General features: G+C 47.0%; 1 protein-coding gene across 2 annotated transcripts in view; it reads left to right on the forward strand.

Annotated features, from left to right (window-relative positions):
• The window catches only part of NTF3 (neurotrophin 3), a 64006-nt gene extending 50681 nt beyond the window's left edge, over window positions 1-13325 (forward strand). For both annotated transcript variants that reach the window (XM_054443695.1, XM_054443696.1), the window contains exon 2: window positions 12220-13325. In XM_054443695.1, coding sequence (XP_054299670.1) covers window positions 12220-13014 — 795 coding nt within the window. In that variant the 3' untranslated portion in view covers window positions 13015-13325. The remainder of the gene's footprint in view (window positions 1-12219) is intronic.
• The last annotated feature ends 1983 nt before the right edge of the window (window positions 13326-15308 follow it).

Here is a 15308-nt window from a genome sequence, read left to right on the forward strand (position 1 = left end):
AGACACACCCACGGGCTTACACAGACACCACACACATGTAGGTATGCACACAGCACACACACACGCAGAGACAAACACACAGACACACTCGCAGGCATACATGCATGCATACACATACTATACACAGACACATCTGCAGTCATACACAGACACTACACACATAGAGACATACAACACACACTCACACACAGACACGCATAGACACGTGTTGCGTGCTCATGCGTACACGAGCGCGCGCGCACACACACACACACACACTGCCTGACTTGTTTCCCACAAGACGGGTACTGGCTTGTTGCTTGTAGCCCTACTGTCCCAGCCTGTGTTGGCCGGGGTGCCAGGCACTGCCACCCCTCTTGAGACAAGGTACAGGTGGCCTGTGTGATCACGGCCTGTTCTGAGAGCCTCTTCCTGAGCCAGGAAGCACTATGACACTGAGTGCCCGTGCCTTCATCTTTCCCGTGGTGCTGGGGCTTGGCCACCTGCTGCATCTACAGCACTCGCATGTTCACTTCCCTGGCAGTAGAAAGAAATGTAGGTTAGTGCAGGGAGGTCACTGGCTTTGGGGACGGTGGCAGGGTGGAGCGGTCTCTAATGTGAATGGAAGTGCACATGCCCTCTGGACCTGCAGCAATGCTGGCTTCAGACAGGCCTTCTCTGCCACCTTTCCAATTTTCCCCAACCAGGTAGAAGAGCCACCGCCCAGAGTCTTGGGCTCAGCTGAAACCCCCTGTACAAGAAAGAGACCCCCCTTTCCACTGTGTCTCTCTCCTCCTCCCCACTCACTGTCTCTCTCTGTCTCTCTCACTCCCTGTGTCTCTCTCCTCTCTTCTCTGTCTCTCTGCCTCTCTCTCTGTTTCTCACTCTGTATCGCTTTTTTTTCAATCTCTGTCTCTATCTCTCCTCCTTTCTCTTTATCTCTCTGTCTCTCCCTCTGTCTTTCTCTCTGTGTAGTTTTTTTTTCTGTCTCTGCATCTCCGTTTCTGTCTCCCTCTCTCGGTTCTGTATCTTTGTCTCCCTCTCTCCCTATCTCTGTTTCTCTGTCTCAGCCTCTTTCTGTCTTTATGTCTCTGTTTATCTCTCTCAGCCTCTGTATCTCTGTCTCTTTCTCTTTTTATCCTTTCTCTGCCTCTTTGTTCTCTGTCCCTCCATCTCTGTCTCCCTCTCCCTCAATATCTCTCTGTCTCTTCCTTTCTCTGTCTCAGCCTCTCTCTGTCTCTGTATCTCTATCTCTTTCTCTCTCTCTCCCAGTCTCTCTCTCTCTCTCTCTATCTATCTCTGTCTCTCTCTCTGGCACTCACTCACCCACTTACTTGAAGTCTCCATGAGCAGTGGGTGGCTTCGCCTTTCTGCTTCGCCACTTTGCAGTCCGACCTGTGGGGCTTGCAGACCCTCCGCTGGCGCACACCTTCAGGAGACCAACAGTGCCAGGGCACTCCCGTGTTCTTCAGGGTTCCAGCCCCGAGTAGTTGGTAAACATCAGTAATGGTCCTAGAGATCCACTGCAGATTCCTCATCCAGGTACTGAATCAGGCCCTTCTGAGCAAATTTAATGGAACGACCTTGACCTTGGTGACATTACAAGATGATGCCTCACCTCCTGTAGTCTATTACTGATGGGCATTTAGGTTGATTCTATGTCTTCACTATTGTGAGTAGTGCTTCGGTGAACATATATGTGCATATGTGTCTTTATGAAAGAATGATTTATAGTCCTTTGGGTATATACCCAGTAATGGGATTGCTGGGTCGAATGGTATTTCTGTTTTTAGGTCTTCTTTGAGGAATCGCATTTGCGTTTCCAAACATCACGGAGAACACAGGTCTTGAGGATGTGCAGGAACATGGAGACCAAGGAATGAAAAATCCATCAGGTTGGAGGTGAAGGCACCCAGAGTGATTGCAGGTTTATGGACAGAAAGGAAAATGCTCTGATTCCTGGTGTCCATGAGGAAGGTGGATGCCAATAGATGGTGCTACACAGACACTTGTGAAAGGAAGAAGGGAAAGAGTCTGCCTCCATGGGCTGAGTAGGGCTGCTGGGGCCTCAGGCTTCACACATAGTGTGAGACATGCTGTGTTGGTCAGGCTCACCTGGGACCCCTGTGCCTCCCCCAGGAAACCCTATTGGTAGGTGTGGGCAGGCTTCCCTCCATGTGTCCTTAAATACACTGACTGCTCTGTGTGTGCCTGTGGATGAGCAGTGTAGGGCTGGTCATCTGGAGGGCTGGGCTTGGTTCCAGCTCTTGTACTGATTGATTGATTGGTTTTTGGGCAAGTCACTTCCCCCCATAACCTTTCCATTGTACCACAATCCTAATAGAGTTGGATGCCAGTTCCTGGGCTTCACAGGGACACAGAGAAACAGAGAGGACCAGAAAATTAGGCTGACAATAATAATTTCTTCTCTATTTGGTCTGGAGAAGACATGATTTAGGGTTGGCACAGGATAATAGAAGCACAGGGTATGTCAACTAGAAAGAGTCTTTGAAAATCTTTAGTTCAAGAATTCTAAATCTAAAATCTGTGGGACACTACGATGATTTTTATGGACTCTTTCAATCACCTTGAAATTTTTTGCAATATTTTTTCTTTATGGGCACATGTGTGGTTTTTTAGCAGAAGGATTCCTTAGCATTGATTACATTGTAAAAGGGCCAACGATCATAAAACAATTAATTCCCCAGCATCACGTTATGTGATTCATAACTGAGGGGTCTCCGCAGATGGCATTTGGAAATGTGCGGGTCCTTTTTTTCAGTTGTCACCATGACTGGGGTCACGATGGATATTTAGTAGGTGGGGGCCTGCGTTGCATGCCGGGGGGATTAAACTTAACAATAAAAAACTGTCCTGTTTGAAATCCCAGTAGCACCCCTCAGGAGAAGCACTACTCAGGAACTGAGCCCCCAAGATGCACAGTGATTCTCCCATGGCCACAAAGCTCATTAGTGGCAGAGTTGGTTTTTATTAACAGAACGAAACAGGGAATGTGCCAAGAGCCTACATTATTTTGTTTCTCATCATCAGCTGCAAATATGCTGCAATCTGTGAAAACAAAAGAATCAGAAATCTGTTCCACCTTCAACACTCCAGCCATTTTTAAAAATGAGTCTTTGGGTTCTTGGTTGTTTTTTACCATCAAATGAGAAAAGAGGAAAGGAATATTTTACATTTGGAGAAACTAAACCATAAACAATTGATCCCACTAGCCCCATATCACATAGATATGCTCTTCAGCTACTGTGAATTGGTGAGGCAAGCCTTAGACTGGAAATTTCCCCTTTATGTTTCAGAGGATCTGTCTTGAATGTCTCTTACTCTACAAAGAAAGAAACATTAATATACCAGCATGCTGCTTGCTACCTAGTTTACTGCAATGAAGTGGCAGGTGCCTTAGACTTTGGAGTGAAATTGAGAGATATTCCGCAATATTAGCTAAGAGTTAGGCCTGTGGGATCACAGAGACAGGGGTTTGTTCCCTGGCTCTGCCTCTCAATTGATGTGTCTTCTTGAGAAAAAGTACTTAATCCTTCGGAGCCTCAGTTTCCTCGGCTGAGAAGTGGGGATAATAATCGTATCCACAAAGATTAATTGAGATCATCCATGTGAAGTGTTCCACGCAGTCTAGCATATGGTGAGGCTCAATAAACGTGAGCTGTTATTACAAGCGATTATTATGACTTGTGTCTGTGATTAAAGACAGCCTGGGGTTCAGAGTGTTTGTGCCAAAATTGCTTTCAGAGGACAAGCTCTGGGTTGGTTTTTCAGTCTTGCCCAGCTGCCCAGAAAGAGTCACTAGAGTGTTTGGGGCTGGAGTCATAGTGTTTATTAAGTGCCTACTACACACTCCAGTTTTGATGGAAGATTGGTTTTTCTTCCTGTGTGCACATCCCCGCATCACTACATGAGTGGGTGAGAAGAGACTCAGAAAAGCACCAGACACACGTTTCTTCTGCCTCAGTTCCCTAGTCTGTAAAAGTACTCAAGAGCATGATGGTGGCCACAGGGAACAGAGGGGAGAGACACCTGGAGGAGCAAAAGACAGTCCCAGCTGTCAGTCTTCAGACACCATGGTTTTCTGGAGGAGGGATCCAGACCACACCACCAATCAATATAGCTGCAGACCACCAGTCAATATACCTCATCCTTGTGAAAGGCGGTTGTCTGTGTGGTGGCAGGGAGACAGGAGGGGCCATATTTGACACAGGCCTGCTGGCCAAGTCTAGAGGAGTCAGCCCGCCATCTGACCACACTTTCTGCAGCCAAGTCCTCTGCGGGCCAAATCAGTATGGTTTGAGTTTATCCCCGACTTGCTGCTATGGTTGATGCACACGAAAAAGGTTTGGCCATTGCCAAGCCAGCTGTGGTCTTGGTTTGGAAGAGGCAACCAGAGTAAGAATTGAATGGAAGGCATGCTTTGGGATTTCCCTTAGCCTTCAACCCTCAAGAGGAAGCCAGCTTCTTTATTCCACCATTTTGAGACTCATGCCTGTCTGGGTGGATAAGATAAATACTTTCATCATTATCATCATTATTATTAATTATAATTATTGAAAATCAATTACTCAGCAGCCCCTACCTTGTAATGGTATCACTTACAGTTGTATAGCATTTTGCAGACAACGTATACACTTGACCATAAACTCAACTCAAACATAAGCATAAATTTAAAACAAAAACGTTGACTTGGGCAGCTATTCTCTGAGGTCAAAGTTATTCTTTAATTCCAGCTGTACCTTCAGCTGCCTATGTAGCTGAAGCAACTTCCCCTTGTGTGTTTTCACACTTAGAGATTGGAGTAATCCAGACACAGAAAATGATACCAAAATTGAAACATTTCTGAACATTAAATGATTCAATAATTAGAAAATAGTTTCAAATTTTTCAAAATTCAAAAATTTGAAAATAGTTCGACTAGAGCCCATCCTCACCTCAGGTAATTACGTGGTGTGTGTGTGTGTAGGCACACAAACCCATGCAAGCACACCTGTATGCACAGAGGTGGATGAGTGTGAATTACCAAAACAAATACGACTAAATGCAGGATAACACCATGATGGCTAGTAGCTGGATTGACTCAGATTTTCTCTGCAGATCCTTCCTAGTCCACCCTCCTTCCATGACATAGGATTTTGTGATATGCAAAGGATGAAGTAAACCTGAGTTTCCTGGGGCTTGTGTCGGCATACCAAGCTCCTTTAAGATCTCTCTTTGCCAAGACGGGGCTAAGCCAGAGGATTCTTTGGCCTGGGGAATAACTGTCCTACCTTCCTCCCTGGAGCGGCTGGCGCACACTGTTTTGACATGTGCCGTGCCTTCCATCTTTCACGGCCTCGGGGCCAGAGGAGGGTATGCTTTGAACAATGTGAAATTCCTCTCCCAACAACTGTGCAAAGGAAACTCACAGATTTCTACCTCCATCTCGGTCCTCATAGCTTTCTTTTGGGATATAGGTTTCTTGTCTGTTCAGGGGTCCCTGTTCCTCACTTTCTGGCCTTCAGAAGGACAAGTTTCAATACTTCCTTTCTTAGGGAGGCAAGTCAGTCTTCTGAGGTTCTCTGTTTTATTTTATTTTATCCTAGAGTATGCCTTCACTGTTGACTGTGTGTCTTGTCTCATTTCTGCTGAGAAGCCAGCATCTTCTGAAAATTGAGGGTCTTGTCCTGCTTCAGATCTTGGGCCGAGGATTGACCATGTGTGTTAGTCAGTTTCAGAGCCCTGAGTTTTAAGTGCTAAGTTTTAAGGAGAGGAACAACAGTAGAATTAGATATCTTAAAGAACAGGATAGGAATCCACTTCCCTGCCCCTTCTCTCACCTAGTTTGACACTACATAGATACAGACCTGTCCAGAGTTCGGGGATTGTCTAATGAGGCCTCACCAAATACTCACAGAGAGACTAGCTGTTTCTCCTTGAGCTCACTGATGGCTTCTGGTTTTCCGTGATTTTAGAGCATGCACGTCAGCATGTTTTGGGGACCATCTCTGGCCTGCTTTCTGATCTTGGCTCTGTCCCTCAATTTATGTCTTTTTTGTGCTCCATAAGACAGGGAGTTTCATGGTTACCACTGCCCGAGAGGTGTGCTAAAGTGAATGAGGTAGAGGACGCAGAGCTAGGAGGGAAGAAGGTGCCGTGGAAACCCACACAGCTTTATTCATGTGAGCTCATTTCTCATTTACTCCTGTAGCAATTCCAAGTCACCCCCTCCCTTCATCCCTTTCCAAGCATTTCCCTCCCTTGTTGGTTTTGGATCCATCGTGCCCCCGGTGAGTTAACCTGCATGTTTTAGTTTGAATCTAATCATGCTATTTCCAGGTTGCCAACCCCCACGGGTGCTTCAGCCTAATTGGTCTGTCCTCACTGGTGTCTACAGCACCTTCCCTTTGAGCGTCATCTGTGCATTTTAATTAATCTGCCACTTTTTCCTCCCTCCTGCTTCCGGATCATTAATAAAGAGATTAACCAAAACCAGACCAATCCCCAGTGGAGGCTCCACCAGGATCTCTCTCTCCCAGCTCTCAGCTTTGTCATGGGTCAGAACATCATCATGTGGCCCCATTGACTAATTTTGAGGCCTCAAGACCTATGTTCAGAGCAAAGCCAGTGTGAATTAATTTCTCAATTAAGATTTGGGGAACAAGCATAGCCAGTCTTTTATATATGGCGTTAGTTTAATATTTCCACCACATTCCTTTCCCTTTTGTCATTCTACTTTAAATCTATCACTTTCCCACCTCTCTCCCTTTCCAGTCCCTGAACAAGACATTAGGGTTATCTGGCAGGATGTCTCCTGAGCCTGTAGCATTAGTCAGAGACCATGTCATAGCCGAAGAAATTCTCCAAAGAATCAGGCCCTTCTGGACACAGCTGGCCAGTGTCCTCTTTGACCCCAGCCAGAGAATCCATTTGCCTCCAGAGAGTATGGCTATACCAGAAATAATGAAATCTGTTGAATTTGCATATTAAAATTTTGGCAAATTAAAAACTGCTTTCACCTCTGCTCTCATGACTCCCCTCTGAGGAAAGCTAAAACAGAGCCTTTCTGCTTTCTTTGTAAGTCACCCAGATTTCTAGCGCTGGTCTCAAACCCAGGATGTGAGATGGTGCACTCCGTGTTCTGTCCACTACAACACAGGGCCTCTGCAGGCACAGGTGACCTGCAGATGGCTACACTGGAGAGCATCAGGCCCAGGAGGGACTAGGGTGAGGGAATTGGATTGTGTTTACTTTTGTGGGGGATGTTTTCATAGGGAATACAGGGAGGAGGACACAGGAGTGATGGCCTCAAATCTCTGCAAACTCTGCTTAGAGCTGAGGCTTCTTGGGGAAGGGCACAGCCTGCTGACAGCAGCCATCCTGGCTCCAGGCTTAGAGCTTGGGCTTCGCCTGCAAGTAAACTCTCTAGAATGTTTGAGAGCAGGGACAGACGGAGAGGCAGCAGAGTGTCATCATTAATAACATGAGCTCTAGAGCCAGAAGGTGCAAATCCTGGCTCTGTTGCTTGTTAGCTAGTTGTGGAACCCCTCTTTGCCTTGATTTCCCCATTCAAAATGGGAAATATAATAGTACATACTTCAGGATGGTTGTTACTAGGATTTAAGATTTATGTAAGCCGGTACCTGGCACTTTGCATTTTTATTCTTGGTGATCTCACCCCTAAGCAGTCTAAAAATTTACTCCACACATGTGCAGCAAGAGGGGTCTTTAGTTACACAGTTGGGAGGTGCTCCTGTGTAGGGAAACTGGTCCTGGAGAGGTGAATTGGAACCTGAAGGCTGCAGCCCCGTCTCTGCACATGATAGGGCAGACTCAGGTTGCTGGGGGCTCAGATTCTGTGCCACTGTCTACCCCAGCTTCCTTTTCCATGTCAGCTGCTTCTTGAATACCCCCAAAGCCCTCTGTGGATGCTGTAAACTGAGCCAAAAAGGAGGAGTCAGAAATTGCTCTCTTTTGAGTATTTTGAGGGATGGTGAAACCTTGTAGGAATGTTGCTCCAGGGACTGAGAAAACACCATATGTGGGAAAGCGTTTCTAAGTGAGGAAAATCACACATGCACGTCGGTCAGGATCTTGGAAAACTCTGAGCAGGGGAAATGGGCACTGGGGAGAGTGTAGAAAGGGGGTTTACTAAGGTCTTTAACAGGTCTTTTTCTAATTATAGCCAAGAAGAGCCTGGGGACCATGGCCGACTTCAGAGCCAGGGCCTGTATTTTCTTTGGGAAAAGAAGGCAGAGTTGATTGGCTTCCAAAACCAGGCTTGGCAAAAGCCCATGCAGGCTCTCCAGCCAGTAAGCGGTGCCTTGGGTAGGTCTCAATCGTAGCAGGCACTCATTCAGTAAATAGGCACTGAAACTCCGCAGCATGTCCAGCCCTGTGCTGGGAGTCAAGGATGTGTGGATGGAAAGGACATGGTCCCTGTCGTCAAAGAGGAGGCACACCAACAATAATAGCACAATATGACAATTGCTTAAATGAAGCTCTCTGCAGATGACAGTGACCCCTAGAGAAAGAGCATAGACATCCCCCTAAATAGAAGAACTCGCTGCTGTGCCTTGCCTGGATGGAGCTGGCACTGCCTTCCTGTTTCCATTCCCCACTCCAGGGAACTGGCCCACTGGGGGACTCCCACCCCAGACGTGGAGTGAGAAATGAAGGTATTGGTGGCCAAAAAGTGACCAGAGATCAGAATGCATCTATTCTTGCCCCCAGGGAATTCAGAAACACCACCTCTCCCTTGCCCGTGTTTGCTTTCATCATTTGTCTGTTCTCTGGGCTTCCAGTTCATAATATTCCTTTCTTCTCCTACAACCAGTGTAGCTGGTCTGAGATCCAACCAGTCGGGCACCATGGCATCTGGGGGAAAGCCTTGTGGGGACCGTGTTGGTACAGATTGCTGTGAACCAGATGTGGAGGAGGGAGCTCGCCAGATGCTGGGTCCCTCGCCCATGTGCATCAAGGGCAGACGTGCATCATCTACCGTGGCCACAGGCCATTCAGGTTCATGTTCTCTAACATTTCTAGTGTGCTCACTCTGTGCCTGATACTATGCTAGGTGCTTCCATGTGGATTTAATTGTTTACCCCTCACAATAACTTTGATGGTGCACAAGCCATATGATTTTTGTTGAGCCTACGAACCAAACAGGCCCGTCACTCTCTGCCATTGTTTAGCAGTCTGACCTTAGACAGCTCACTTCACCAGGACAGCAGGCCTCAGTTCCCTTATCTGTATAAATGAGGAGGTTGTCTAGGGTCCTTTCCAGCTGCAAACCTCTGTGTTTTGGGGAGTTAGCAACATTCTTGGACTTGCTCTCTACGAAAAAAGCTAGAAGTCGATTATTAAAATGGAGTCCACAGGAAGCCTGCAGGGCTTTAAGACAGACTTCTAAAGAGTTTAGAAACACTCACCAGCCTGCAGATGACTTACTCCCACTACTTATTACAAAGTATCATGGCAAGTAAGAAAGAAATGGTCAGCCACTGGGAGAGCAGGCTGGGGTTGCGAGGAAGTAGCAGGTGCTGTCGTTGGGATCTTGGGGGAGCATTGTAGAATGGTCAGCTTTGGAACCAGGCACTGAAAAACAGGTGAAATTTCAACAGGAAAGGCAGTGCACGTGGGTCGTAGATTTGAGTAGCAGTGAGTGTGAACGGGGTTGGAGCAAGAGGGCTGTGAGCCCAGTCATCACATGGAAAAGGGAGGTGAGGGCTGGAGTGCAGAGAACCCCTCTCACTTTCCTCTTCTTCTTTTTCTTTTGTTTTTTTTTGTTTGTTTGTTTGTTTGTTTGTTTGTTTTTTGAGACGGAGTCTTGCTCTTCAACCAGGCTGGAGTGCAGTGGCGCGATGTTGGCTCACTGCAAGCTCTGCCTCTCGGGTTCACACCATTCTCCTGCCTCAGCCTCCCGAGTAGCTGGGACTATAGGCTGCCACTGTACCCAGCTAATTTTTGTATTTTTTTTTTAGACGGGGTTTCACCTTGTTAGCCAGGATGGTCTCGATCTCCTGACCTCATGATCCACCCGCCCCAGCCCCTCAAAGTGCTGGGATTACAGGCGTGAGCCACCACGCCTGGCCTTTCTCCTCTTCTTTAAGCTGCATTTAGGTTGTCCTCACCTATAAGATGAAGGAATAAGATTAGATGGCCTCTTTATGTGGCTTATCTACTTCTAATAAACTTTGGTTCCATATTCCAGCCAGCACCCATAAAGACTCTTGCTTTTTCCTCCTCAATCCATCAGCATCAGCCAGCATTCTCCCTCTCAGTGCACCCTGGTCATTACCTCACTCATCTGCACCTTGACTCTTATTCTACCTGGGACCTCCCGTCGCTAACCATACTTGATTTATTTCCTTAAGAGCGGATATCCTGTGTATTCTTAGCTTACAGTGGCTGAGCTTTTGGGAGGTTTAATAAATTGTTTTTCAATAGACTGTCAGTCCTAAATGATTTTATTGCAGCTGTATTATTCTTTTTGAGGGGAGTAGGGAATGTAATCCTAGTTGTATGCCATATTTTTTGTATTGTTCAAGTTGCATTTTGTTGGGCCTGTAATATTGAAGAAAATGTCACTTGTATGCAGAATAGGAGGGAGATTCCTTATGCTGTAGAGGAACCATTTTCCTAGGATAGTACAGTTCCTTAGAGTCATCTCTAAGGGTAAGCAGCAAAGCTAGAATCCCTCTCTTGGCTTTGACCTTGAAGGAGTCAGTTTTCCCAAAGACTAGTTCCCATGGAAAGAAGATGGTCTCCTTATCACAGCGGCAAGAGGAGGCAGTATGAGCAGAGTGCCTCACTGTTGTTGACCTCTAGGGACAAGCGAGCCAGCAGTATTTCAGACAAGCTGGGAAAGAGGCTCTCTGTGAGTCCTGGGAGCGAGTGAGCACTGGCAGGCTCAGAAATAGGTGCTGGTTAGCAGGACTGCTTTTCTGTTTCTTGTGTCGGCTTTGTTCATTTCCTCTCTATTTTCCCCCTGGACTTAGTACTAAGTCTTTCCGAAAATACCAAAGGTGAACCAGGGGAAGAGTTTTTATTTTCCATGTTTAGACAGAACTGTAAAGAGGAAATGATGTACCCCGCTGGGAGCCAGTGAGGTGGCAGCGATGGTAATTAAGGAGTGAATATCTCAAGGAGGTGGACGAATCAGGGGGATCACTAGCTCAGCTGCCCCTCTCCACCTGGAGCATCTCCTTCCAGCGCTAACCCTCAGAAGATCTGGGCTTTGCTCTAGTGAGGGAGAGACTAGCAATGAAGGTATCTTGAGATCAGCACTGTAATTCCACCAGGACTCCACAGGAGCCCAGTGTTAAGCTTCCACTACGGCAACAGAATGAGAGCGTGGATGGGCTGAAATAACCACTAAAAGGAACATTTTGTAGCAGAAATGTTAAAAATCTAAAGGAGGCAAGTGAATCAACAATGACTCTTCTATTCTGAGCAAGTCCAGCCCATTTATGTAAGGTGGTTATTCTGCATCTCTGTCTTCTGCAAGTAGTGCTGTGGCAGAGCTGTGTTTTGTGGAGAGGGTCCCTGGGGATGGAGCAGATCAGTTGATGATGCGTGTCTAGCAGAAAGCTCAGCAGAGCACCCTGGAACGCAGGCCCTCTCGCAGAGTGGGTAGTCGCCCTACATGTTCATTTCCAAGGGCAGGAGAATAGACTGCTCCAGCTGCGGCCTGGCCAGGGATGACCCCACATCTGACACTGCAATATGGGGGCAACTGAACCGGTCCTCAGCCTCAGTGTGTTCCAGGGGCTGCAGCTAGGGAGCAGTCGAACTCTTTCTTGAGACAATTACAAGGCCACCGCTGCTGCTGCTGAAGGGAAGTTACTCCATGTTTACAGTTCTCAGGTTTGAAGTTTTCATGCTTTGCCAAGGTAGAGTGAATCATGCGTCTTTGCAGGCTCAAGGGATGTTTAAAGAAGCGGTAGGACATCGTCCACCCACAAGCAGAGACTGCAGGATAAAGCAGACATCGAATGTAAATACAACCCGCGCAAAAAGCAGAGTCAGCAGACCTGGAGTGCATTCCACAGTATTTCCCGGGGGTGGGGGAAAGAAATCACCTCTTCAAAATGTCCAGAGGGGAGTTGCGTTGCTTACCTGGGGGGCAGTACCCTCTCTCCTGCCCTCACAGGGCTACTCAGCCTCAGGTAGCTGGTGCCAGAATAACACAGACTCAGCTGCCACAGCCTGCTCTTAACACCTGTGTTTCCTTTTCAGCTCTTACAGGTGAACAAGGTGATGTCCATCTTGTTTTATGTGATATTTCTCGCTTATCTCCGTGGCATCCAAGGTAACAACATGGATCAAAGGAGTTTGCCAGAAGACTCGCTCAATTCCCTGATTATTAAGCTGATCCAGGCGGATATTTTGAAAAACAAGCTCTCCAAGCAGATGGTGGACGTTAAGGAAAATTACCAGAGCACCCTGCCCAAAGCAGAGGCTCCCCGAGAGCCGGAGCGGGGAGAGCCCGCCAAGTCCGAATTCCAGCCAGTGATTGCAATGGACACCGAACTGCTGCGACAACAGAGACGCTACAACTCACCGCGGGTCCTGCTGAGCGACAGCACCCCCTTGGAGCCCCCGCCCTTGTATCTCATGGAGGATTACGTGGGCAACCCCGTGGTGGCGAACAGAACATCACGGCGGAAACGGTACGCGGAGCATAAGAGTCACCGAGGGGAGTACTCGGTATGTGACAGTGAGAGTCTGTGGGTGACCGACAAGTCATCGGCCATCGACATTCGGGGACACCAGGTCACGGTGCTGGGGGAGATCAAAACGGGCAACTCTCCCGTCAAACAATATTTTTATGAAACGCGATGTAAGGAAGCCAGGCCAGTCAAAAACGGTTGCAGGGGCATTGATGATAAACACTGGAACTCTCAGTGCAAAACGTCCCAAACCTACGTCCGAGCACTGACTTCAGAAAACAATAAACTCGTGGGCTGGCGGTGGATACGGATAGACACGTCCTGTGTGTGTGCCTTGTCGAGAAAAATCGGAAGAACATGAACTGGCATCTCTCCCCATATATAAATTATTACTTTAAATTATATGATATGCATGTAGCATATAAATGTTTATATTGTTTTTATATATTATAAGTTGACCTTTATTTATTAAACTTCAGCAACCCTACAGTATATAAGCTTTTTTCTCAATAAAATCAGTGTGCTTGCCTTCCCTCAGGCCTCTCCCATCTGTTAAAACTTGTTTTGTGATCCGGCTCTCAGGAGTCACTCTGTAAAATCTGTGTACACCAGTATTTTGCATTCAGTATTGTCAAGGCCATGACTGTCATTTTAGTAAACTTGTTAAAATCAGATGATGTCAGAGTTGTGTATAAACACAGTTATATCCCTCTTCTGGTACATTTAATGTTGGGTTAATGAATTAAAAGAACTGTTATGGCCTCCACTGAAAATGATACCCTGTAGCTCTGGCCAGCAAGTTCTATATCAAAATCTCTGCTGTTAGCTTGGAAAATTAGAATTATGATTTGCTCCAATGTTATGGTCCTGGAACAATAACAACGACCCTGGCAATTTTAGTTTTGGAAGTTTCTTTGCAGCACATTTGTCATTTTGGGGTTTGGGGTCGTTTAAGTGTTGAATTTTTTTGTTTTGGCTTTGGTTTTTGTTTTGCTTTTTGCAAGTGGTTTCATCTTTTTAGGCACATAGGAATTTTTTTAAACTATTTGTAACAGAATAATTGCATGACTACCCAGAAGCAAACTGAAACGGATCGTGAATCATCTATACATAGAGGATAAATTTATTTATGGCTGACTGTCAGCCTGTGACCACCCCTCCTCACCTGCCAGCCCCTTCTAGAGACGTGAGCAGAGTTGGAAAGTGCTAGGGCTTTGGAGTCGGACCTGGGTTCCAGTTCCAGCTCCTCCCCTGTGAGCTTCTCCAGGTTTTAGAGACTCTCCGAGCCTGTGCTTCCTAGGGTCAGAGTCAGACAGGGGTCCTTGCCTACGTCCGAGGAAGGTTATAACCGCTGAAACTTTCTAGCATAGGGCAGGCATTCAAGAATGTTAGTCCCTCACCCATTCCCTTCCATCCCCCCGAGATGTAAAATGCCGAAATGGAAGGGACCTTCTTGGTGCCTTCTGAGTCCCAACAGGAGTCCATGACAGCCAAGGGGTCATTGTGGTGATGGCCTCACCTGTCATGCCCAGGCAGGACTGAGGGGACACCAGGGATGTCCGTCAAGGAGTTTGTTGATGCCCATTTCCCATTGAAAGCAGCTCATCCTCTTGGGGTTGGAACATAAGGACGCTCATCTCCCATCTTGGCGGAGGTACAAGGTGTCCGCTAATCCAGCACTGCCCTGAAGCCCCGTCCTCTGCCCAACCTGGATTGCCCAGCATTCATTAGGGCCCACGTGTGCTCTTACCTCAAGCAGCCTACACACTGACATCTCCTTAGCACACACCTGTATGGAATGTGTCCTTTATGGGATGTGAACTTTTGAAATAGACTCAGCAAATAGCAGTAGCCTTAGTTAGGAACATCATGACACTGCACTTGATCTTGGATGCCTAAACTATGGGGGAAGGAAATAAGGAATTGACCACGTGCCCATCATGGGCCAGGCAAATTCAAACCCTGCCACCATTAATTGTCACAAATCCTTTGAGGGAGCCAGTATCATCTCCAGTTTACAGGCGAGGAAACTGAGGCTGGTGGGTTCAACTAGCCCATGGTCATTTAGTGAGTAAGTGGCAGAATGAAGATTGTAATCTACGTGGCAATGACGGCACAGTCTTGACCCCTCATCACCGGTCTCTCCCTTTCCCACATAGCAGCATCACATTTCAGAGTAGGTATTATAGTCCTAGATATATGAAAAGCACAGCCCTCTGCATGGGAACCTTTTGTCCTATTGTTTCACTGAGCCTTCATCAAGAACACAATAAACCAGCTGATAGGACAAGGAGAGTCTTAGGACTAGCCCAAGCCCAGTTATCAGGAGCTCATCATTTCAAAGTGACCATTTCCCTGGGCTTCTAGTAATCCCTCCACCCCTGAAACAGCAGGCTGAGGGATACTGCAGCTGACGCATGTCTATAAAGCTTGAGTCTCAATTGTTTAGCCAGCACTGCAGGAGCAACACAAGAATGTAAAGAAGCAGTTTTATGGCTCTGGTTAACAGTAGATCCTAGAAAGTTGGAGAAACCTGCTGAGGAGTTGCCGCAAATGCTCCCTCACCTGCCTATTGTATGGCCATCTCTTCTAGCCTCAGGCCTACAGTTGAGGTGCCCTTAAGGTCCTCTTCTGGAACTTCTGAATGGTAGAGGG

The sequence above is a fragment of the Pongo pygmaeus genome, chromosome 10 (genome assembly GCF_028885625.2).
Source record: "Pongo pygmaeus isolate AG05252 chromosome 10, NHGRI_mPonPyg2-v2.0_pri, whole genome shotgun sequence".
NCBI classification, from domain to species: domain Eukaryota; kingdom Metazoa; phylum Chordata; class Mammalia; order Primates; family Hominidae; genus Pongo; species Pongo pygmaeus.